The sequence below is a fragment of the Topomyia yanbarensis genome, chromosome 1 (assembly GCF_030247195.1).
Source record: "Topomyia yanbarensis strain Yona2022 chromosome 1, ASM3024719v1, whole genome shotgun sequence".
Taxonomy (NCBI): domain Eukaryota; kingdom Metazoa; phylum Arthropoda; class Insecta; order Diptera; family Culicidae; genus Topomyia; species Topomyia yanbarensis.
This window is the reverse complement of record NC_080670.1, coordinates 193,401,997-193,427,013: the sequence shown is the minus strand read 5'-3', so window position 1 is coordinate 193,427,013 and position 25,017 is coordinate 193,401,997. Positions and strand designations below refer to the sequence as shown.

At 38.6% G+C, this 25,017-nt stretch overlaps 1 protein-coding gene across 1 annotated transcript; it reads left to right on the top strand.

Moving 5' to 3' along the window:
* Positions 1–24,300, top strand: LOC131685695 (Y+L amino acid transporter 2). Its single transcript, XM_058969587.1, has 6 exons — positions 1–388; positions 20,599–21,229; positions 21,292–21,636; positions 21,695–21,863; positions 22,049–22,249; positions 22,307–24,300. The coding sequence occupies exons 2-6, from the start codon at positions 20,793–20,795 to the stop codon at positions 22,700–22,702; spliced, it is 1,548 nt and encodes a 515-aa protein (XP_058825570.1). The 5' UTR covers positions 1–388; positions 20,599–20,792; the 3' UTR covers positions 22,703–24,300.
* The last annotated feature ends 717 nt before the right edge of the window (positions 24,301–25,017 follow it).

The following is a 25,017-nucleotide window of genomic DNA, read 5'->3' as shown; positions in this document are numbered from 1 at the left end:
CGAGAGCGGAAAAAGGAGGACACAAAAACAGAACGCGAAAATTGTAACGTCTTCTCGTAGGAAAATAGAATAACGGCTGCCGTACCACCGCCGAGCCGAGGTTCCATTCAACTCGAAACTAAACAGCGAGTTTATTTTATTCGCGACTGTCGCGGTGAGATAGCACGATTCTCGGCCCAGCTGTTCTCGCGTGCAAGGAAACGTGTGTATACTAATTCGTGGCGCTCCGGTATATGTACAGACAAAAGTAAGTGCAGTGAAAAGAACCACCACCGTAGGGTGAAAGTTTTATTCGTTCTTAACATAATAGTGATGGTTTTGGGCAAATTGTAGCCGATTGTGAAAAGTGCAACAGAATCGACGCCCCCGGAAAAATCGTACAAAGAAGGTGAGTTTTTCCCCTTGGCAATAAACTTTTCCCCGACGCAACATAACCTCAAACTCATAGTCGGGAAGAATATGCTCCTGTCATCTCTTTTGAAATCAACAAGCGCAGAGACGAACTGCGGGTTTTAGGTCACCATGCCTAGAGATCGTTGCAGTGCGTCGATGTTGAACAAAAAAACAAAAATAAACTGCTTTAAAACGGTTCAGCAGCATTGCATCAGAATCTTCGCGGTCGGCAAAATCCAATTGGAAAAACCGTCATTTTCTTTCCGGAGTCCTTTTTCGTTCCGGTTGCACTTGTTTGGGAGAGAATTGCAGCTGTTGCGTTGGTCGGTTCGCTTTGCAATGATTTATGTTGCATCGCTGTTGCAACAATTTCTATAGAACAAACACGTTTCGCGTATGCAACACGTTCTTGTAGCATCACAGGACGGTTGGGTGGGTGATGGTTGACTGGGTGGAGTGATACTTTTGCCATGCGAATTCTTATCTCGTCGGTTATCAGTTGAGGATGACACGGGAGATAAATTTTGAGTTTTAATTGTAGCATGTTTAGCAAACATGGTTTATTTCTGGCATCAGTTTTAAGTTTGTTTTTATCAAAACATGCTCGTTTGCTTATCTTGAATAAGGAATGTGCGTTCTAGAGTTTCTTCATCGTAAATGCGCCGTTGCTGACAATAATATTTTCCGTTTTAGATACACGAAAAATGCCGTCTCATTTTCTGTATGTGTGTCTGGGGAAGGAAATCAGCGCTCTTTGTTGTAACCGTTTGGCTTACATGGCGTGTCAAAAATGTTCTATTAATAATCCCACGTCACCAACGACCGGCGTCTTTCCAATTGCATCAAATGAAACCGGTCAAAACTGGCCAGTCGCGGTAAACATGTCTGTTGTTGATGCATTTCGAAGTCTGCGCATCTATTTAATTTGAAACACAATTTTAGCTCATTCATAAAATATCAAGGGTATCGATTTTTACGTAAATGTTCACATAAAGAGAAAAAACTGCGTATTTGTGCTGCGGTGTTACTCATAGTCGCCAAGATTATTGATTGTTTAATATAAGAAAATCGCCGGCACAAATGACCCGCCGGTTTCAACCTGTTTCGAGTGGCTCGGGGTGGTTCGAGAACGAAGGCTGAAACTGAAAGTAATGAATTCAATTTGATTGCATCTGTTCGAGACGTTATTTCATTTCTCGTTTGCTTAAGTTGCTCCATGAACTTAGTCGTAATGACTAGTTTGCGAATCTATGTCCGGCTCAAAGGGTTGGTATTCGGAGGCAAGCTACAGAATAAGGTCTAACAAACTGTTTACCGTTGTGGTAGATACTGCTGCTTGATGGCACGCACTGTAATCAACAGCTAGAAACTAGAGTATAAGTGAAAACAGAATGTGGGCTCGGTCACGGTCAATTTATCACCGTTCCGCGAGCCATCAATGCGTGCCGCCTTATAATCGGTAAGCACGTGAATCAAATATAAACAAAAGACTTCTTATCTGTCGATTAAAGCAGTTCATTCTCGTAAAAAATAATTATTAGGATGGTCCAGTAAATTTCCAATTGCAAATAAACAGTGTCTTATCTGTCCCATTCGGCCAGCTGGGGTTTCCACCAATAGGTTTATGTAATAAATACCGTGGCGATTCACTCGGTAACAGAGGTTAATTTTAACGCATCTATCATGCTTTTATTTCATCAAAAGTTTCCGCTGATAGCCGATCCAGCAAACGCTTCCCGTCATTCAGTCAGTTGCTTGGTAATTAATCGGCACCGGTTCGTGAGCCGGAGGGTTCTACATATATATCAGCACAGAAACAGAGAAAACAGACATAACACGTAGATCAAATTCTCGAGGTAACCATCGATACTAACTGTGACGTCGCCTTCGCTATTTTGCCGGTACAGGTTTCCATAACAACCAGTTTGATTGCAGTTCCGACAAACGTGCTTCGTGGCGGTGTAGTCAAGAACGTATAGTGCATTCCTCCACGCTACCGACAGGGTGTTTTAGAACTTTCCCTGCAATGGGACCCAATAGGGATCTTTAGGGGTGTGCGGGTTAAGGCATATTCTGATGCAGATTAGTACCGTGAGTTAATATCTCAGTCCTTTTTCAATTTTTTGGCCCGAAACTATTGAAAAAAACATTTTTTAGTTTGTTTCCTTTTAGGACAATAATACATCCAAACCCATGCGACTTGCACGACCCTATAGGTTGCCTTATCAGATCTACCATAGTTTGCAGATGAAACTTGGGATGGCAGGTTGCTAGCGGATTGACAAAGTACCAGATCATGCTGTGTGGGGTGCTGTCCCGGTTAACAATGAGGCGAACGAGATATTTGCAGATACGTCATTTAGTAGGACAACTGTCAGTTTGCTGGTTGAGTTTAATTTGGTTTTTTTTAAATTTAAAAATCATAAAAGAATAATTAAGGTTTAAGAATGATATGAGTGTACTCGTAAGGACACCCGCTACCAATACATATGAAAAACTGGCACAATTTTTCCAAATTAAAGATTATTCTATTCATTATCTACATTAATCCAACACAGTTCTTTTGGATAAGGGAAAGATTTGTAGACATATTGTAAAGGTGGTTGAACAATATCAAGGAGGAAGAGAATATTCGTTAGTTATAGAGAACTAACTTCAGTCATAATAACAATACTCGTTTTCCTTCATCGCGCCAGTGTGCCTCAACCAGCCGTCAGAGCGCGTAGTTTTTCTGCAAGCACTGGCAATAAATAGAACCATTGCACTTATACTACCTTCAAGTCCTTTTAGTTGAGCAGCAAAACAGGGACGTCGTAGTTCATCAACCAACAGTTCGGGACCTCTTATTATGTGTCGTAGCGAACTACAAGATGTGAGAGACCAGTTTGGAAAATTCGACAATTCGACTATACTGGCGAAATGAACCTTTCCACTTAAAAGCATCGAAAACTTTTGAATGTATAACAAACGGCATAATTCAAGGCCGAAATTGTATATGTTCTTGGGGAATTGCTCGAAACAGGAATGGCTGCGGGCCATAAAAGCGACCGAAATGGCATCTGACTTTCATACAACCGATGAAATACGACACCTAAATTTTGTCAGCTATATAATAATAAGTAGGTTATGTAAACAAACAAATATTTCCTAATAATTTTTTTTCGTAGATAACATCACACATACGGCTGATAAAATATTCACCTTAATGGTGACCTAGATCAAAAACCGCGTATACTCCCAACGGCGTAGAGCAGCAAAGAAGCACTCCGAATCCACGAAAAATATTCCGTCATGCTCCGAACTCACGCAATCCGGTGGTGATTCGATCACACAATTGAATAGAAATCGAGCATTGTTAGAAGCCAACATTGTTAAGTCGGAGGAGGAGATGATGAACAATCCCCTCCCTACTCACCACTAAAAACCTTCCAAAAATAAACAAATTCAACGAACATGCTGCTGTACTCCCGTTTAGAGCAAATAAATATGTAAAATTATACGATTAGAAGATTGTTGATATCCAGACTAATCAACCGATTTAGTCGGTTTAAATCTTTCCGTCGACCGATTTGAATGGATGCTGAATCTTTGGTATAAAGACTCACCTTCTCAATAGGGCCCCTTACACGAGGCGCTAGTAATGTCATTACTGAGCAGTAATGTCACTTTTAGTGATCGTGTAAGGTGAGTAATGACGGAATTCCCATACAATTCTAGTAATGACACTACTTAGTAATGACACTTTTATTGCGCGTGTAAGGGCCCCTAATAGTTTGTTTATCATTTGTATGTCAGTCATTCCAATTGAGCACGAGGCCTGTCAATGGACGTCGTGTCTCGTGCTCCATTAGAATGACACTGACGGATAAATGGCAAACAAACGAGTCATTATTCAGTGCTTCAGCATCGTTAGTTCTAACCACCGACTAATCTCCCTGTTTACTAATTGCCATGTTACTCTTGGTGCCGAAACAAACCCAATAACTATGTTTGAGGGATTTTCTTTTCGGTTTCATTTTATCGGAATCGGTCATTGAATAAATTTGAAACACATCCTGTGTTCACAACCAAGCAGCTGCTCGCTTGCAATGTCTTACTAGTGCAGAACTGCCTATAATCGAAAATCAGTCCCGGGTTGTTTGGAATTCCCTATCTACATGGGACTGACCCTAGGGGCAGATCACCTGTGATGCATTTTTAAAAATCAGCTAAATTAAATGCATTTCTTTCCATCAAAATAGAAATTCGTAATGTATTTTGCGTTGCGTGTAAGATGTCAAAACCCTACAAAAAATCAGCCCTACATTCAACAAAACGTCGAACAAAGTGAATCAGCGTAGGACGTTTGTTAAACAAAATTTTCTGCGAGGGAGTGCAAAGTTGATGCAAAAATGGAAATTAAAGGCATTTTTTCTAATTTTATGCAAATTTGTTATACATTTCTACAGTGATCCCTAGGACTGACCTGTGATTATAGGCAGAGAAGTTCAGTTTGGTTATTAAAAATTGTTCTGAAGTCCAGCATGACACTAAGTCAGTGCCAGATTCTGATCTGATGAACCGAAATCGAAACGTAAATCTTTTAACTTATTCAAGTTAGATTTGGGCTCTTGATACAGTGGTTCGAATTCAATTTTCTCCTTAGGAAGAAATATAACATACTTAATACTTATTGAAAGCAGAAAGTAGTACATTTATTTGTCTGTGACTAAAGACAACAATTAAGAACACTTGACACCAGAGGTCAAATGTGTCCAGTATAGCAATTAATGCAACGAACGAATGAACGGGGATGATGGTAGTAGCAAAACACTTTGGTGAACATACCAAAAAAAAACGTCCATACATGAGCATTCATTTGGGCAGATCGAAAACAGAACGCTACCAGCAGCAAACTGGAGTCGGCTGATTAGTGATTGAAGAAAAGTCAACACTGATAGATGAGGACTGAATACATATTAAATCAATTATTTTGAGCTCAGCGGGGTTATTGTATGATGCGCCATCAGCTGTCATTCGATTTCTGTTCCGACAGTGTGCTTATAATTGATTACATTTGTTGATATATGAATTGATCAATTTTCGTTTCATTGCTTTGAAACATTGTAGATCTTTCCTGAGTCACTGACATACCGTAGTCCACCCTATTTCAATCCAACTTTGATCAAATCGTCCCACAGGTTTAGATATTAATCAGTCAAGGTGTTCAGAGACGATGATGAAACACAACAAATCCACCATTTTGCATTACGGAATGACAGCTATCCACATGGTTTACCTAAATTGTTAGCTAGTTATAAGGTACATCTCAATTTACCTAAACACACCAAACATCAATCTTCAGTTCATAACCAATTACGTAATGTTCGGAAAGAAAATGCGAAGTGAATACATCACAATATATCACAAATCTGGATCATAAAACCTGTCCACAACGTTACTAACTGTCATTTTCTATTTCATCCAACTATGTATCAAGCTCTCTACTATAGAGCTTTCGACTCGGGAAATTTACCCTTTTCGACTTTGTTTGGGCGAGACCTTTTCAAGCGAATTTAACGATGTTTGAGTTCGAGAATCAATTCCATATCAACATTTGAATAGGGCTAATAAGATTTGTAAACAAACTTTTGTTTTGCTGATTTCTCTTAATTTGTTATAATTTCAACACAGAAGACCTTTGAAATTGATTCTACCAAGAGTAAAGATGTTGATTCATATGTATCTTTCATAAAATTCAACTCGATAGCGGAATAATGAGCGAAACAAGTTTGTTTACAAAAATCTCATTAGCCCTTTTGAAGAATTGATATTGAATTGGTTTGTCACCTATTTTTGCCAGTGTAAAAATATTTTACCGAATTAAGGACGATTCAGACGATACATCAGCTTCCGTCAACGTCAACGGAACGTCACCGTTCCGTCAGGATAAGTTTAATACTTTTCTCTTGTGCCCGTTCACACGTGCCGTACCCCAAAACGTTCCGTGCCGTTGATGTTGTGTGTGAATGCTTCCATTTATCTGCATGTAACTAATCTTGCTTGACGATCAGTTGATGTTCCGTACCGGTGACAGAAGCTTGATGTATCGTGTGAATCGTACTTTATCAGTGCCCATATTCGAGCCTGTAAACATAATTACATCATTGATTCCCGCTTTAGTTCAAAAAAGTATTTTTCCTGAAGGAAACGCTCTTTCCGTCCCAAAAAAAAACTATTTCGGTAATGTATTGTTTTTCAAAAAACTAAATCGTTCTTCGATATTCAAAGATCTCGTTCTGGGTGATTATAGGGTGGAATTTCAAAAAACTGTAATCCCCCGGTGTTCCAGGAACAAAACCTTCTCAGAGGTAGGACCGCTAACTGTTACAATATCTGGAAGGCCAAAACGTGCGATTTTCATCGCCTACTGACCATCACCTTTCAATCGACACCAATATTGATTATGGATTTCGCTATTTTGTGGCAACCAGGAACTGCAATTTGGGACATTAAAATGTTCCAAATGATCGATTTTCGTCATCTCTAGAACACCATCTTTCAAATGATACCCATATTAATTATGGGTTTCAGTACTTTGTGGTAACTGGAACCCACTATCTTGATTTTCAAAATGGCGTCAATCATCAATTTTCGTCATCTACTGACCACCACCTTTCATATGACTCCTATATTGATGATTTTCCATCAACACATTCTAGAAGATCCGTTTTAATCCACCTAGTGGTACAATTGTGCCTTTCTCAACTATCCAAACTATGCTTGAATAGCTGATTATGTTCAATATAATTGTGGAAATGTCTATTTAATTCCTATTACACTTGACACGTATACAGGGTGGTTGGTTCATGATTAAGAACCTTTCGAGGGGTGATTGACTATCATATTTGGAGAAAAAATCGTTTTACATATACCATCAAATTTCAACCATTACAGATCTATTGAACTTTTTGTGTAATAGGCTTATTTATCTTAAAATATCTCTAACTCGTAAGGTATACTTTGTATTTTAAATCTTTTAGTTCCATTGGAAAGGTGAGAAAATTTCCTATTGAATGGTGTCCTCATATTTTTCAGTTAATTAGTTTCAACTACCTTTTAGCTGTAAAGTAGTTAAAAATTAATGTTTTTGATGCCGTTTTTGTTGATTTTCTTAAAATAATAAATTATAATAATAGCAATATATATTATTCAAAAGTTGGGTTTTGGGACGATTAATTCGTTTCTACGACGACTTTTCGTTTCTTTGTAATTTCATTACTAAACTTTCCCTGTAATCGACTTGCAAGTACTTAAAACTCTCTAATCTACAAAATATGGTTTATATCATTATTTCCAAGGTTTCATTGGAAAGCTAAGCAAATTTTCTTTCGTTGTATGTACAAATATCTCTTAGTTAAGTGTACTAAATGACTTTTTACTAGTAAAATAACTTAAAATTAGCGTTTTTGGAGAGTTTTGTAATTATTCTAATTATTAATCAACTAAATTAATCGTAACTATTGTTCATTTGGTGTCTCCTAAAATTCTCTATAACTTGTTATTTGAAACTTTATCCCTATCGCTTTTCATTTCGTTGCAATTTGATAGTTAACACAGCATGATCTCACCACAAATGTAATGTGTTCGAATTCGTTGTTTTTGCATATGAAACGATGTGATAGCAACGTTTTTGCGTCGAAACAAAAAGAAATAATTGATTGGAGTCAAAGAAAGCATTGTAGAACTTGCTGAGATGCATTAATTCCATGATAATAATAGTTTAATAGTTAATACTATTTTAAGGAAATAACGAAAATGCTAATAACACTAACTTTAAACTTATGTACTTCTAAAAGAATGCTAAATTCACTTATCTGAAAGGTATTAATACATTTTTCTCTGCAAAATTTTCCTGGCTTTCGAATGAAAAGAAGAAAAGATACAATAAATGCCATACTTTTTTCAATTAGAGCTAGTATTAGTGAAAATGAGATAAAAATATTCAAGTTCAATAACCCAAACACATGAAAACAAGAAAAGATAAGTGTATCATGTCAAAGAACGAATTATGCAGCTCTTGAAGACTAACAATCTGAATTATTAAAATGATGATGTTAACTATTAAAATTTTCGAGAAATAAATCAAAATTGTTAAATTTTAAATTACTTACTTTGAAAAGGTTACTTAACCTCATTAGCTGAGACATCTGAGGACACCATTCAGTGGGAAATTTTCTCACCTATCCAATGGACCCAAACGATTTGAAATACAAAGTATACTTTTTGAGTTAGAGGTATTTTAAGATAACTAAATTTTTAACAAAGTTCAATAACTCAGTAACGGTTGAGATTTGATGGTATGTGTAGAACGATTTTTTTCTCCAGATATGACAGTCAATTACCCCTCGAGAGATTCTTAACCATGAACCAAACACCCTGTATACAAATTTCAACAAACATATGATTACGGCGTAAAAGCCAGCTGTCAAAATTCGCTTTGAACGAAAAATCCGGACAAACTACCACTTGCCAATAACAAATGTTGGTCCTAAACAAAAGAGAAAAGTTTTCTCTTCCATTTAGTGCAGTGAGCTGTGTTCGGCCAGTAACGATTTGTCCGGAATTTCCCTTTAAAAAGAAATTTTGACAGTTGGCTTTTACACCGTAATCGTATGTTTGTCGAGAAATGCACTGTCAAGAACCTGATAAGGGACGATCCATAAATGACTTAGCATTTTTTGTGTGATTTTTAACACACCCCTCCCCCATCGTAGCATTTCGTCACAAACCTCTAAATATCCCGGTAATTACGTAGCTTGGCGGTAATTCTACCCCCCCCTTGTCACCATAAAATTAAAAAAAAAAGAAAAACGATGTTAGTTATTCCCCTTTAAAAAAGCTTTATTCCCCTTTAAAAAAGCTACGTAGTATGATAGGACCCCCTACCCTCTGTGGTCACACATCATCACAAAATACAAAACTCCCCCTCCCCCATATAATGCTACTTCATTTATGGATGATCCCTAAGTAAAATGTCGACGCTAACACTTGACACAAAAAATATCATTTTATTAGCTTAATCAGCATTAGGGCATCGCAAAATTTTTGTTTAATTCTCGAAGGCCCCCCCCCTCTCATATTGTGACAAATGTCAAAGTAAGCTCAGATGCCAAATTTCACATCATTTGAACAATTTTAGACCCCCGCCCACATCGCTTGAAATTTTTTTAAATTGGTACTATGGAAAAATATGGAGGAAAAATACATTAAATGCTATAACTTTTGAAGTAGCAATCAGAAAATTACAATGTATACCTCTTTTGACAGGAAATAATCTTAGTATTTGAATAGAGATATTTTTGTTTCTAAGAAAATAGGAGAAAGTGGGGTACTGGGTCATTTTGGCCCCAAAATCCCATATTTTAATTGATTTTTCTGCTCCGTGATGCAAATCATACATATTTTGTAGTTTTTCTAATGTGAAAAAATCTCGAAAATCGATCGGAGCCTTTTGGACCTTTGTCCGAATACGAGAAGTTGGGGTTAAATGGCCTTTTGTCATTCATATTAAACCTCATCATTTTCTTGTGCATATATCTCTATTATTCTTCACTCCATTGTCATAAACTATACCTTGTTGAACGTGGAAAATCCTTAGGATTTTTTTTTTCGAGAGATGTCCTACTGGAGCTGTAGAGCTAGGTTCTCGGAAGGGCTCCCCGTCAGAATCACATACTACAATTTGCAGACGAGACAGGCAATGTCGCCCAATAAAACACTGCAATAGGCCAATTGTAGCGGGCCGTGATTCTGAATGTGATATTCATTGTACGGTTCGGGCATGTGCGGGCGTAGGGACTCGCGATCGCGTGTATCATCGCGAAGGGCTCGAACATTTGTACGTTAACGTGCTCGATCGCGTTTGTATGTCGCGTGTGCTAACGTGTATGAACTTCGCGTGTATAAATTCTATTTCATACCCGTGTGCCTTTCGCGTATTCGCGTGTGTTCTAGAATGATCGCGCGCGGACCGTGAATCTGATACTTAATTTTTTATGTGCGGTTCAGATTCCAGAAGAAAGTGGGTTCTTACATATCATTAGAATTCCCATTCATGTCGCCGTAGAACGCGTGGTCTAGTGGATATGAGCTTTATTTTTTTTTATTTTTTATTTTTTTTTGGTTGGTCCAACTGAATGTATGGACCTAAATTGCTAGAATGAAGGCTAAAGATTTCCGGACGTGACCGATTCATGATCGCGCGCGTTTGCGGGTTCGCGTTTGAGACCGCGTTTGTAACGTCGTAAGTACTAAAACGTTCACACAATTGCCGGAGTGTTATCAAGTTTACGCGATCTCGGACATAGGTGTGCGTAGATGATCGCGAAGGGCTTAAGCGTTCGTATGTTGACGTGTTTGTCGCGTGTGCTCGCGTGTATGTGACTTCGCGTGTATAAATTTGATTTTGAAACCCTGCGGCGCTTCATATATTCGCGGACCGTCATTCTGATCTTTAGTTTTCGGTGTACGGATCACATTCTGACAGGGAGAGAGTTACCCCATATCACTAGAGTTTCCGGTCATGTCGCCATGGAACGTTTTGTCTAGTGGATATGGGAGTTATTTTTCAATTTTATTATTATTTTTTTTATTGATTAACAAGGACCTAGATTGTTTCTACCGAGGATAGAGACTTCCGGACGATCCCGATTCCCGCTGAGACCGCGTTTGAGAATGTGTGAGTGTTAAGACGTTCACTATCACCATCTTTGTTGACCCAGCTGAAGACGGGTGTAGAATGGCAGTGTAGGACTCGAAAAGAAGAAATAAAAGACAATATATGAGAGACGTAATAGATTAGATAGGTACAAGATATAGCTGAAGTTATGATCATCACATGAGACATACATTAGTACTTCAAACACTACTAATACTTGAATAGCCAATCACCATACATAGCACATCCTTTCTCAATTATCTATTTGTTACTGGTTGATTGTTGGTTATGAGCTGGTAAATAGAGGAAAGGTATAGAACAGATAAAAGGCTCATCAGCCCTCCCGGCCTCCTCGACACACTACTATCGAGGCGTATTGTAATCAACATCTTGAAGCGGGCTTCTTATATAAATCAAATCCTCAGTAGTCATAATGTTTGGTGGATTATTAACATGAGAACTAATTAACCTCTAGGAGTAGAACTTGGTGCAAATAAAAACTAAAAAGAGCGAAGGTCCTTATATTTAGATAACTCTATTGAATCTATTGTGGCTTTATGATGTTTACAATACCGTCAATCCCATCAACCTGCGAGAGGGCTTGTTGAACGTGGAAAATCCTTAGGATTATAACAAAAATAGATTCGTTACCGGTAAAATTCAGGAATATCAAATTATCTGACATATAGTGTCGATTTCACATAAAATTATCATAAAATCGCACATATTAACTCCATTTAACAACAAAATTCTTATTTAATTTACTACTTTTAGTGTAAAATGTGCTTAGGGATCACATGAGAAAAGTTTCATTTCTGGAAAAATAGGGGTAGTTAAGGTATTAGGACAATGAAAAAAATGAGATTTGTAGAGTAAATATCAAAATGTTAATGTTTCTGAATTTTACCTCTAACGTTTTTATTTTGTTTTATTCCTCAGAATTTTACACGTTCAACAAGTTACATTTCATGAAAATTAATTGAAGAATAATGGAGATATATGCATGAGAAAATGATAAAATTTAATATGAATGACAAAAAACCCTATAACCCCAACTTCTCGTATTCGGACTAAGGTCAAAAGGGTTCCGTTCGATTTCTGAGATTTTTCCACATTAGAAAAACTACAAAATATGTATGAATTGCATCATGGAGCAGAAAAATCATTAAAAATATGGAATTTTGGGGCCAAAATGTCCCAGTACCCCATTTTTCCCTATTTTCCTAAAAACAAAAATATCTCCATTCAAATACTAAGATTATTTTCTTTCAAAAGAGGTATAAATTGTAATTTTCTGATTGCTACTTCAAAAGTTATAGCATTTAATGTATTTTTCCTCCATATTTTCCCATAGTACAAATCAAAAAAAAAAAAAAAATCAAGCGAAGTGGGCGGGGGTCTAAAATTGTCCAAATAATGTGAAATTTGGCATCTGAGCTTACCTTGGCATTTGTCACAATATAAGAGGGGGGGCCTTTGAGAACCCAAAAGTTTTTTTTTCGGTTGAAACGGTTCAGTGCTGTAGGTCATAACCCGTTAATTGGCCCAGTTCTCCCTACAATTAATTCATTTTTTGGGTTCTAACTTTAACATACGGCTACACCAAGTGGAAAGGCAGACGTGGTGAAAAACGATTTAAGTTTCGGAGTAAAGCACAATTTAGACTCTCGGTGAAAATGAACGTGAACATGTGTTGAATACCTTCCATTGTTCACGGTGGACGACGTCGTGAATAGTTTCATCAGCGAACAACTATTTCACGCTCACCTGGCAGTTTACAGTTTGTCAGAATGCAATCTAGTATTCGAAGGCGAACGTTCACCGTGAACAGCGATGACATTTATATTCACCACTCCACATCAATTCCGCCCATCGTCTCGTTTACACTCCCGGTGAACAAGTGAATTATCCACTGCGGACATATTTCACCGTGGAATATTTAAAATAATCGGGGAATATGAATATTATTGCATAGATTCAATTATATCGAATAATTGTGCATGGATTCGCTAAGTATATTAATGTACTATCGTTTAGTTCCAGTTTCATCAATTTCCATGCACTAATAAGTGAGATATTGGAAAAAACAATTTGGTGCGCATCGAGTTCACGTTCATTTTCACCTAGGGTGTAAATAGGCCTTAAGGAACGGTCTAAGCACTTTGTAGGTTGTCAGTAGAAGAGACTAGCTCTATATTTTCTATATGCTTTTAGGCTAACAGTCTGAATTGGTATTGGTGTCAGTGGACACCGTAAATTGATTTAGGGGAATTACGGTTAAAACCGACACCTTAAGCTTAACAATTTTTCTAAGTTGCCACAAAACCAATTAAATTATAGTTTTTATGCAGAATTCTTCTTCAGAAAATTCTTAACAAGACTTAATTTTTTCAGCGCTTCAAAAAATTAATTTCATTAAAAATTATTGGTTGTAAAACTTGGAAAACAAAATGACTTTTTGTAGGCACTGAGGGTAAAACCGACACCATATAGGGGTAAGATCGACACCCCGTTTAATTTATTTTCTCTCCACTTTATTAAAATCTTTATCTTTATTAAAAATGAGATATAGGCGTGAATAATAAAGTGTGAGTATGTATGATGCAAATATGTGCTTTTTATTGCATCATGTAGTAAGGGGAAGAAAGTTCGAAAGCGTAGTACTATAAATAAGAGTATTTTATACTATTGGATTATTTATTGATGAGTATTTCCAAATAATCCTTGCGCACATAATTGCAACCTCCAGTGTCATTTTATTTCGTAAGAGAAGATTTGCAAGCGTTCTACGTTCTGCTAATTGGATTCATTCACTTATAAGTGACACACACACTTCTTAGTAAAACTATCTTTTTCAGATTTGATTTTTCGGACTCTGATCATCAACGATCTATTGGGGTATACATAAGATCATTGTCTCATTGTGATAAAGTTCGTCTATGACAAACCAAGAGAACACTAGAAATTCGGTTTGATGAGCTTTTTGTAGAAATGGCAACAGCTTCGATAGAATCAGATAAGCAAAAATTCCAATTTTTGATTTTTAAAGAGACTTACAAGAAATAAACACAATAAAAGTATTTCTGTGTATTTCTGCTGATACTATAGTGTTCTAATAGGCTAATTGAAGTGTCACAAAGATCCCCAGTATTTTGAAATGAATCGCAAGTATACACAACCACCTTAACAGCGTGCCGGTTTTACCCTAACCATAGGGTGTCGGTTTTACCCCAACAGCGCACATTTTTTTATAAAAGCGATTAAAAATATTGAATTTCTCAAACTCGTCTTCAATGCACCTAGTTGATCATAGGATAGGCCGATAATAATAGGTACTGAAAAATGTGGTGATTTGAAAAGCTTTTGTTCGGTTAAAACCTTAAAATCTACCAACGAAATTTAACATCCAGACGAGTATGAACGCTGCTGTCGTATGTTTTGTTTATTTTTATGACATTCGGCGTACTAACGTAAATCCAATTTTTCTTCAAATGCTCTAAATAAACGTACTAATAATAATGTATCATTATGAAATGAATAAAAATTTGATTTCTAGGAAATGTTGTGGGGTGTCGGTTTTTCCCACAATTCCCCTAGACATGTTTTATATTAAAACATTGTACAACAGTTTTTGCGACTGTACGATTCATTTATGTTACTTATGTAACACTAACGTTGGCGTCAATCCAACAGAAAAAACAGAAATATTGAGTTAAACAGAAATAATTATGTAACAAAATCATACCGGAAGAAAGATTCGAACCTGCAACCCTTGGCTCAATGCACTAACCTTCTGCTATCCCTGGGCTATCATGAAATCTGCGTATGGGAAAATGCAGAACATTGTCCGGGATGTCTCATATGGCACAAGCCAATTAAATCTGGGATTTCTTATCTTTTCAGGATATAAAGGTCACATAGTTGAAAGTATTTTCGCATTAGCTTCACTATTCAAATATTTAAACTTTGTTATTTGCCATCCCACGCACCAAATATAAATATCAGTCCCACCTGCGTGGTTGTCAAAAGGTTCCCTACCGCGTGCTTTTATCGCGCAATCGTTGTTATCTAGCTGCTTGTTATTTCCTTTAAATATGTCTACTATTGACAGGCTCGCTGGAAACAACTGGGGAGCTATCATATGAGTGAAAAGCTTCTCATCAACTGGATCCATTCTGCAAACGATTGGAATAAGATTGGTTTGTTGAATTGGATGGATACGACGAAAAAGACAGCTACAAGACAATCTTTTTAGTAACGAGAATACTACCGTAGTGTGTTAGACTATTTATCACTATCAGTCAGACATCATTTGAATAAAATACCTACACGTCACCTAGATAGTCCGTACATTTTGCCTCAATAGTACGGAAATCCAATGGATTTGTAAATTTCAAGAAACTGAGACAAATTGTGTTTGCAGGGAATTTGTACAAACTTTACAGAAGTTCAATGTAACTTTGAGCCGTTTTTTGAACTGCAATAAAGTATTTCGAACTAAGTAAAGAAACTTAACAACATAAACTGAAAAAGAAGAGAGGAAGTAGAAATTGCAAGAGAAGCTACGACAGAAACAAAGAACAATGAATGAATTCGTATTTTTTCAACAAAAACTACAAGGTGGTTGCACGAACTGTAGACGTAGGACTATACTACTTAATGTAAAATATTTATTTTCTTGGTACATTTAGAGTAATAATAAATTAAATATATTTCTTACGTATAGTTTAAGCACAACCAATCAACACCGAATGTTACATATTGAACCAAACCTTCTTGGTTATCAGATTATTTCATTTGTAGTATGTGATCAAATCCGAAGATACAAAAAACCGTGACCGAACTAATATATGGAATTAAACCTTAATAGCACAAGATCAGCTTTTAAAAATTGTAAAAGCTTTTCAATTGTGTGTGGAAAAAAACCAGGACCGGTGAAGAAAAATCAAATTTTAGATCATTTAATCACATTTCATGTATAGACCAAGCTTTCTAGTTATATTTTGCAAATATTGTAACTTTCCTAAAGTACGCATACAAATGTAGCGAATGCAGTGGTCTTACTCATATATCGAAACTATAAATATACAAGAATCGAAAACAATTTGATATATGGACTTGGATGCGTTTTTGCAACGGTTGGTTTTTCGAGTGGCAGTGTATTCATTTTTAAACAGGCTTTGTAGTTTGTAACTAATAGTAGAATCAAAATAGGATAGGCTGAAAGGCAATGAATCACGTGAAGTGGAAATGAATCAATGAATTGATCGAACGTAAACAATAAACTTCGTTGTGCTTCCATCGATCCGCGTAAAGTTGTTGCTAAGAATGTTTTCGTCTTTGCGCAACGAAAACACAGGTTGCGCATACAGCCGCCAACAAATCATTTATACAAGGATATTGTTTGAACTGACAAGCTCAGTCGCGTCTTTGACGACACTGGGTAGCGTACCTCCACAGCCAGTGTAACGGACTTCTAACTCAGCTACACTGGCTGTGAAAACACACAGCGCAGTGATCTGCTCCGCCTGCCGTTCAACAGGCAACTGAGCTTGTTTGTCCGGCCAAATTCGCTCTTTAAATGATGACGTCATTCATAGAAGCGTAGCGCGCTAGGTACACAAAACCGGCGTGCTGGACTTGGGAAGCGCTATCTTCTGTATGTAAATGCGCGATATTTTGACTTGGTAGCATAGCATAGCATAGCATATACGATTGCACAAATCGTGGGTGGCTGTACAATGATCAGCTAATATTTACCAAGATATCCAACATATCGTATCGCAAGAAAAAAACATTTGGGATTAACGCTTTTTCTTCATAGTGGAACAAGCATCACAGTGTACACCTGGCCACGTCCTTACAATCGTCGAGGAAGGGAAGGAATGTTAGTTCAACATCTACTTGCGAAAGTGCAGGGAACCCATACTACTTTCATAGAAGTTTCAGGAATAGGAGTTTTTGTTAGTAGGGCAGGTTATTTTTGAGGAGCTTATACGACAACATTTCAGTGCAAAATTGATAGAACTTACCTCGTTTAGCCCGTATTTATTATAAGAAAATTATTTGGATAAAATATCTAACATTGAAAAATAATATTAAACAATTTCACTTGCTCTCAATTAATTAGGGTGCAAGTATTCCCCTCCATCATCAGTGAAATCGTTGCATGAACTAGTCATTTATAGATGGCGCTACGCTGAACGAGCGAGTGTACTTTTGGCGGCTAGATTCACGCGCATGCATTCAAAGTTATCAGAATGTGACAAAATCACTACATAAAATCTCTCTATTTTCACGCTATTCACACCGATTAACACGTAATTCTATAATAAAAATGCCTATGTGAATGATTGGCTTCGATTTTCCGTCAAACACATTATATACTATTGGAAAACTTTGGAAAATATTGCACGAACAGGAAGACACGTCCGAGCGGTTCGGCAGTGCTGCCACTTCTTTCAATGCGCGATCACGGCTCACAGAAAGGAGGCTTGCTATTCCGCGAATTGACAGTTTTTGGTGACGTCAGAGAAATCGTTGAGATAAACAAACGGATTTCTCGAAAGTTGTTAATTGACAATATTCGAGCTCTTACGGTGGAAAAAATAGTGTGCAATTGATTTTTGACGTAAATTACGCCATAATTACACTAGACACAGTGGATAATCAGTGCATCTATTTGATTATTAGCGTAAATCGGGAATTTGGATGCATGCCATAGAAAACATATCCCACCGTAATTTTCTGATCATAGCAAAGGTTTTGGACATCCGCATAGCTTCCTTGTGATTTACCAGGTGCCGATCATTCGTTAGCAGCAAACAATATATGAATTTCATGTAATTGTTTTCGCCGACGATTTCTATGACGCGCTCTCGTCAAATGTTTACACTCTAACGAGCTAGCCTTGCGCGATATTTTGACTTGGTTGTACATTAAACTTTTAATGCCATGATATCAAAAATCTTCGTGTTTATCTATTGGGATCAATTCTTTGAAGTATTTCGGAGCGATATGAACAAAAAATCTGAAAAATTATCGTGAGATGGCTGAATTATATGCGTTTAAAATGAGACCACTTTTCGTTACATACCATTTTTGTAGAATTCGCAAAGTGCACTCCCATATCGAAAACAAAGACGTTGTCCTACGTCAAAAATACATTGGATACAAAATAGGTGAGACATAAAAATTAAGCTCAAAAAATAGATAAAACATTATCTGCAAATCGTTCGGTTTTACTCAAAACATACAAAAAACATTTAAGACAGCCGTTTCATTTGATTAGCTGCAAACTAAACAGTGAGTCATTTAGGATATGCTTTTATGGAAAGTCCCAGTATACGAAACGCAGAAATCTCCCCAACATTAATATCCTCCAGCTGCAAATTCTTAGCCGGCTATAATTTAATCAACAAACAATTAATCACCTACCTATATGAACAATCAATTCGCCTCACCCACCGGAGAAAACAGTTCGCGACAACTCGCTAATAAATAGAACTCGTTTCCCTAGCAATTTGTCACTCTAATCAAATAGGATACTCTAACGCATTGAATCAATTTCATGCGTGTGAGATTGAGCGTTGAGCTCTCGAAATCTGTCGACACTCGGTACCTTTCCGCCCTCCCACCCGACGGATGACGTTGATTATAATCCACGACAAATATGTAAAAGCACGGCCTACTACCGCCTGTCAGTGGATTCCGATACCAGTCAGCCAGCTAGCGCCTGGCCCACATTGAATATGCCGTTCGTTAAGTTTCAATAACGTCGACCGGTCGAAGGAGCATAAATAAACAACACTGTCGAAGAAGGATCATTAGCATTACATTAATAAACGGCAGTACCAGCAGCGAGGGGGTGTGTACCGACGACGAAGCGAACGAAACCTAGGTATATAAATATAAACAAACCAAAAAAAAGTCTGTCGTTTTCGTCGTGACGTAATTTCGGCCAAATCAACAAAGATGCGCGAATGTGCGCCTCCTTTGTTGGTCGAGCGAGAGAGAGGTGGTCAATCGTCAATCGAACCGGTTGAGGGTGGTTTTTTGTATCGCGCTGCCAAAAATCACATGCGGTGATGGATGCAGAACCTTCAAGGTGAGGGAGGTTGTCGTTTCAAAGGTGAGGGGACGACGAATAGATCTAAACAATTATCGATCTATAGAAATTGGTAGGTAAAATATTCGTTCGGGTCATAGGAAAGATTTGATCATACCTTATTCGTGATATAGTAGGAGGTTTTAATCGGATTCATACTCCTTCGTTTGTCGTCGATCGATGAGGTATTTCAGCAATGCTGTGATCGTTTGGTAAGAGCCTTGACCTCTAAATACGTGCCACATAAAATACAGCAACGTATTCAAATTTGGGCTGAACTTGACCCACATGTCCTTTTTAAAGACTGTTTTTTACAAGTTGACACCCCTTAAAGAGCCGAATTCAATGAAACTTCCAGCGTTCAGATGCGAGATCTGTTCAAATAAGAGCTTTCAAGTGCCTTGTTTCGGTTAGCCCAGGAATCGAAATTTGGTTTTTCGACAAATTCTCCTATTCACGATTATATTTGTTCCAAATAATTACTGTTTTCTCTTTACCTATAGTCCCCTCACTTCCTCTAATCCATAAAAAGTACATCCATCAATTATGAGATAGCATTTTTCAGGAAATAGCCGCAATATCCGATCATTAGCAGTGCAAATCGCCACCTACTAACATTATCTTCATCTATAGACTGACAGCACATCCCTAGAAGCATACCGTGTAATATCTCGTCTCTTCGTAGGTAGCGACCATTCAACCATGAAGGACAGATGGATCGGTAAACAAATGGCATAGCATCGTCTCTGATGGCACGAGCTCCAGTTCGCCGGGCAATTGCTTTGTTACAACGGGTTCCATCCAGTCCCTTGGGTTCGCCGTTGCGATTGAACTGGGGTAGTTATCCCTATTGTAACCCGAAAGGGCCAAATGTTAAGTTTAATTTTAAAGTACATAGTTTTTCGCCGTACCACTGATGAACTCTGTTTGGACATTCTGTATGATAAATATGCAATAAAAATATAAACGAGTCGTGTTAAGTGTCAATCCGCCGTAGCAACACGACATGAATGCATTTAGCGACTAGGAATGCAATCAATGAAAAGCGATATAATTCATTAGTTTGTTTTTTCCTCTTATTTTACTCGTGGAGGCAATCTAAATTCCTTTGCGTGTATGTATCTCCTGAAGCGGATTACTGATCCGATTTCTCTCTACACCTAAGAAGTACATCAAGGCCGTCCCATTCGCTAACATTGAAAATTAGCACGATTAAACCGAGCATGGTACCTACATTTGCCGTCCCTTGAAGAATCGATCTGCAAAATGTAATTCTCGCAGCCCCTTTTTGCCATGCACATTGGATGACTTCTCTCATTGCCAACTGTTTTCCTTTTGTATCAACTTGGAAGTACCTCTACAATAATTCTCTGTTATTCCCTTCCTTCTCCTTCCACAGCCGCTCGCACATCTGTCCATCAATAGTTTAGCTGGTACTGCAGCAGCGAGGGTAAGCTCAATGCGCGGCGACAGCTGGAACGCAAATCTCCGACAGTAGTACAGTCACAATTGTACGCTCGATCAGCTCAGCCGCAACGACCGACCGGTACGGGGCTCCAGCGGGTTACAAAACAAATAGCGAACGCGTTTGAAATGGTACTCAAACAGCGAACGACAGCACTGGAGCTGCATTCGCCCACGGAGGATGTTCTGGTTAGTCCCGGCAGCGAAAGTTTGCCCCCGCTGGAGGCGAACTCAACGGCGGGCTCCGTTGCTGAGGGTCAGCCGCAGCCGCGTGTTCACATGAAAAAAGAGCTCGGTCTGTTGGAGGGTGTGGCCATCATTTTGGGAATCATCTTCGGTTCGGGGATTTTTATTTCTCCGAAAGGCGTCCTACAGGAGGTCAGTTCCGTCGGGGCTTCCCTGCTGATATGGGTCCTCTGCGGACTGCTGTCAATGATTGGAGCACTCTGCTATGCTGAGTTGGGTACGGCGATACCGAAGTCGGGCGGAGATTATGCCTATATCTACGAGGCGTACGGTCCCCTTCCCGCTTTTCTGTATCTATGGGATGCTACGGTGATTTTTGTGTGAGTATTATTTGCTTTTATAATTGTTGATTTGTTTAATTTGTTCGTGCTTTGTTTTGCAGCCCGAGTACAAATGCCATCATGGCACTAACCGTCGCCAGTTATGTATTTCAGCCCCTGTTCGCAGCGGGTTGCTCAGTTCCTACGCTCGGGCTGCAGTTATTTGCGGCGGTCGCCATCTGTCTGCTAACCTACATCAATGCTTACGATGTTCGAATCACCACCAAAATGCAGAACGTTTTCATGTTCACCAAGGTGGGAGCGCTGGTCCTGGTGATCATTGTCGGTGTGGTGTGTATGGCGCTCGGGGGAACCGAAAACTTTGAAAATTCCTTCGAAAACACCGAAACGGATCCGGGCAAGATTGCCGTTGCGTTCTACTCGGGTATTTTCTCCTACGCTGGATGGTAGGTTGGCGGGTAAAAGAACGTTTTCCGGGCACTTTTCAACTTCAATCATTCACAGGAATTACCTCAACTTCATGACGGAAGAACTGCAAGATCCGTACAAAAACCTTCCCCGGGCAATCTACATCTCACTTCCGCTGGTGACGAGCGTTTACGTACTGGCCAACATGGCCTACATTGCGGTGTTGACGCCACAGCAAATTCTCGCTTCCGATGCTATCGCCGTGGTAAGCGTTTTTTTTTTATTTGAGGGCAAACATCATCACTGATCAGGTGCTTGAGATGATAATTACCATCCTATAATTAGTGCTACGTGCCTACGTCCCAATCTGTGTCAGTTTTATAGTCAATCACGTGCTTGAGTGACGTTCCTCGCTAAATGATGATATGCGTTTTTGTTTCCGATTTTTAGACTTTCGCCCAAAAAGCCATGGGCTGGGGTGCTTTGGTGATGCCCATCCTGGTAGCCATCGCAGCATTCGGCGGTCTCTCCGTACACATAATGGCCTCCTCGCGGATGTGCTTCGTCGGTGCTCGCAACGGTCACATGCCCGAAATCCTCTCGCATATCAACGTGAAACGATTAACACCGATGCCATCGCTGGTGTTTTTGGTAAGCCTGAAACTGTTTTGAATTTATACAATCGTTAAATACATCCAACCATTTCAGTGCATCCTTTCGCTACTGTACCTATTCATCAGCGACGTGTACGTCCTCATCACCTACAGCAGCATCGTGGAATCGTTCTTCATCATGCTGTCGGTTAGCGCTGTGCTGTACTTCCGCTACACCCGGCCCGACATCAACCGGCCCATCAAGGTTCAACTGTGGGTTCCGACGCTGTTCGTTATAATTTGCGCCTTTCTCATCGTCGTTCCATGTTACGTGGCCCCGTACGAGGTCGGTATGGGCGTTGCCATTACGCTGGCCGGTATTCCCGTTTACTACATCGGAGTTGCGTGGAAGAACAAACCGGTTGCCTTCGAAAAGGTTCTCCGAGCGATCACCCAGTTCTGTCAGAAGATGCTGATGACTGCCAAGGAGGAAACCGAGTTCGAGGAGTGAACTAGCTACTATTCCAGTTACGAGCTGACACACGGAGAAGCCACCACTTGAAGACTGTAAATAGGCTGGGTGGAACGGGGCCAAGAAGCTCTGCTCGGAGGGGCGGGTGAAGCCTGGCGCGAGGACACAAGTAAGTGCTTTTATCTACACTAGACAGATTGGACTCCCGTAGTGATATTCTTCTAGCCGTTTTAGATACTATGGTTTGCTTTACTTTATCGGTTTTATTTTTTGTGTCAAAGTTTGTACATTTTTTCATCTCAATCGCGGAATCTCGAACCAGCATTTATAAGCTAAATCAAATATATTATTTTGTTCACGGAGAAAAAAAAAACGATACCAAAAGACCTACGTGCCAAATTGTTACATTTTTTTATGTTTCTGTCGTGTTTTATGTGTTGTTTTCCCCGCTAATTCTTCAGTTTAGCCTCTCGATACTCGAACGAGTTGCTTTCAAAACCATCCATGCTTGGGTACTTAAGAGTTAGAATGTAAATCAAATGTCGTTAGTATGGTTAGGATTGGATAGTAAATCGATCATCATCTAGATTCTCCTAATTCAATCAGAAATGTCAGGTATTGTGTACAATCTCATGTTCGAAATTAGATATTGCTAAGGCTACTGCGATTTCAAAGCGTGTTGTTTACACGGCTCATTAATTTTATGGCATATTCGTTTTTGACACTGCACTACACCGGTGTAGTCGGTGCTACACTCATTCAAACTTGGGTGTAATCAGTCTATGCTCTTTCTTTGCACTACACCGGTGTAGCACCAAGAAAAAGCGAAAACGCCATTAGAGAGTCCGCTGAGAAGTTTCGTGGGGTAGTATACGTAGGCAATTACCGCAATCGTTTTTGATGGAGCTGTGTTTTTTTCGAAAAAGAAAATTTATTTTCTGGAGCACACCATAATTTTTGAACATTACTTTATCATTTAACAATGATAATAATGATGGGGCTACACTTACAGCAAGAGTGGATTCGGTGCCTCAAAACGTTTAAAAATCTATTTTGGTACTAGCTTTCCGTCCGAGTGAAAGACGATTCAAATTGGGTTCGAAATCGATCAAAATTGTTTTCGGTCGTAGTAGCCTTACGTTCCCAAAACCACAATACGGGTGACACAATATCAACAGTACTCGACTTCGTTCGCTACATTTCTTCATAAGAAATTAAGACATCTTTCAGCCAAGAAAAAATTAAAAATTTCTCTTTTTTACGGCAAGCAGAGGTTTTATCAAATAGTTAATAGCTTTCCTTTGTCTGCCTACCTACCTACCAATACGTAAGATTATAGTTCCATAGATCTATTATTAAATTGATCGCGCACGCGATTGTGCACTCCTAATCTGCTATCTGATAGCTGAAGCAGCATCACATTACATCCAGTAAGTTATGATAAGTTCGAGAGCATATATTTAAAATTTCCATTTCTGGTATATGGACAGAATCATTAGCTACATTTCAAGGGGATACCTTGAGAAACATATTTATAAAAAGCGTTTAATATAGGTTAAGAGCTGAAACAAATACTGTAGCAGATATAAGACAAAAATAATAAAGATATTCAATAAGCTTTTAAAGCAGCTACTAAAGGTTCGCATTTTGTAGTTCTGTATATAGAGAAATCCAAAAGAAAGACGTTGAATATTGTTTGGCTCCTCCGACTCTAGAGTTTAAGATACTCTGAGGTTATGGGGTTCTAATAGGTTAATCTCGTCCCAAAACCAACATTTATTCGAAACAGCGATTCCTCAAACTAAGCTTGGCTATTTTTTGAGGGATCCTTTTGGTCGGGATAACCAATTATGGTTCCTGATCCCATCACGATCTATATGATGTTGAAGTAGACTTATTTTACGTGGATCTGTAAAATCTACTATCACAAACTTCCAAATCGTTCTTTTTACCCTCCGACTCCATTAATCATCTTGATTGATGATCATTAACTCAATAGCTCAATAACTAATATAACTCTCACCATTACTATGTAGATGTCGCCGTAGGTAATTAAACTATGCCGCTGTAATCTCACATATGATGTGTCTGTGCGTGTTTTGTTTCCGAGTTTTTTTTTTTCAAAACAACTGAACCGACGTAATGCAGAAATGCAAAATAAGGGTGATGCAATCGTCATATAATTAAAGACAGATAGGGACACTTGTCAATCTTCATCTGATAATCCGACGCGAATGTTCATGCGGGTATACAAACCCATCTCTAAACGATTAGTCTTTCTTAACCAGCAGGGGCAGACATATTTATTTTCATAAACAAATCACGCTAGTATTTTTTTTTTAAATCATCCCGCA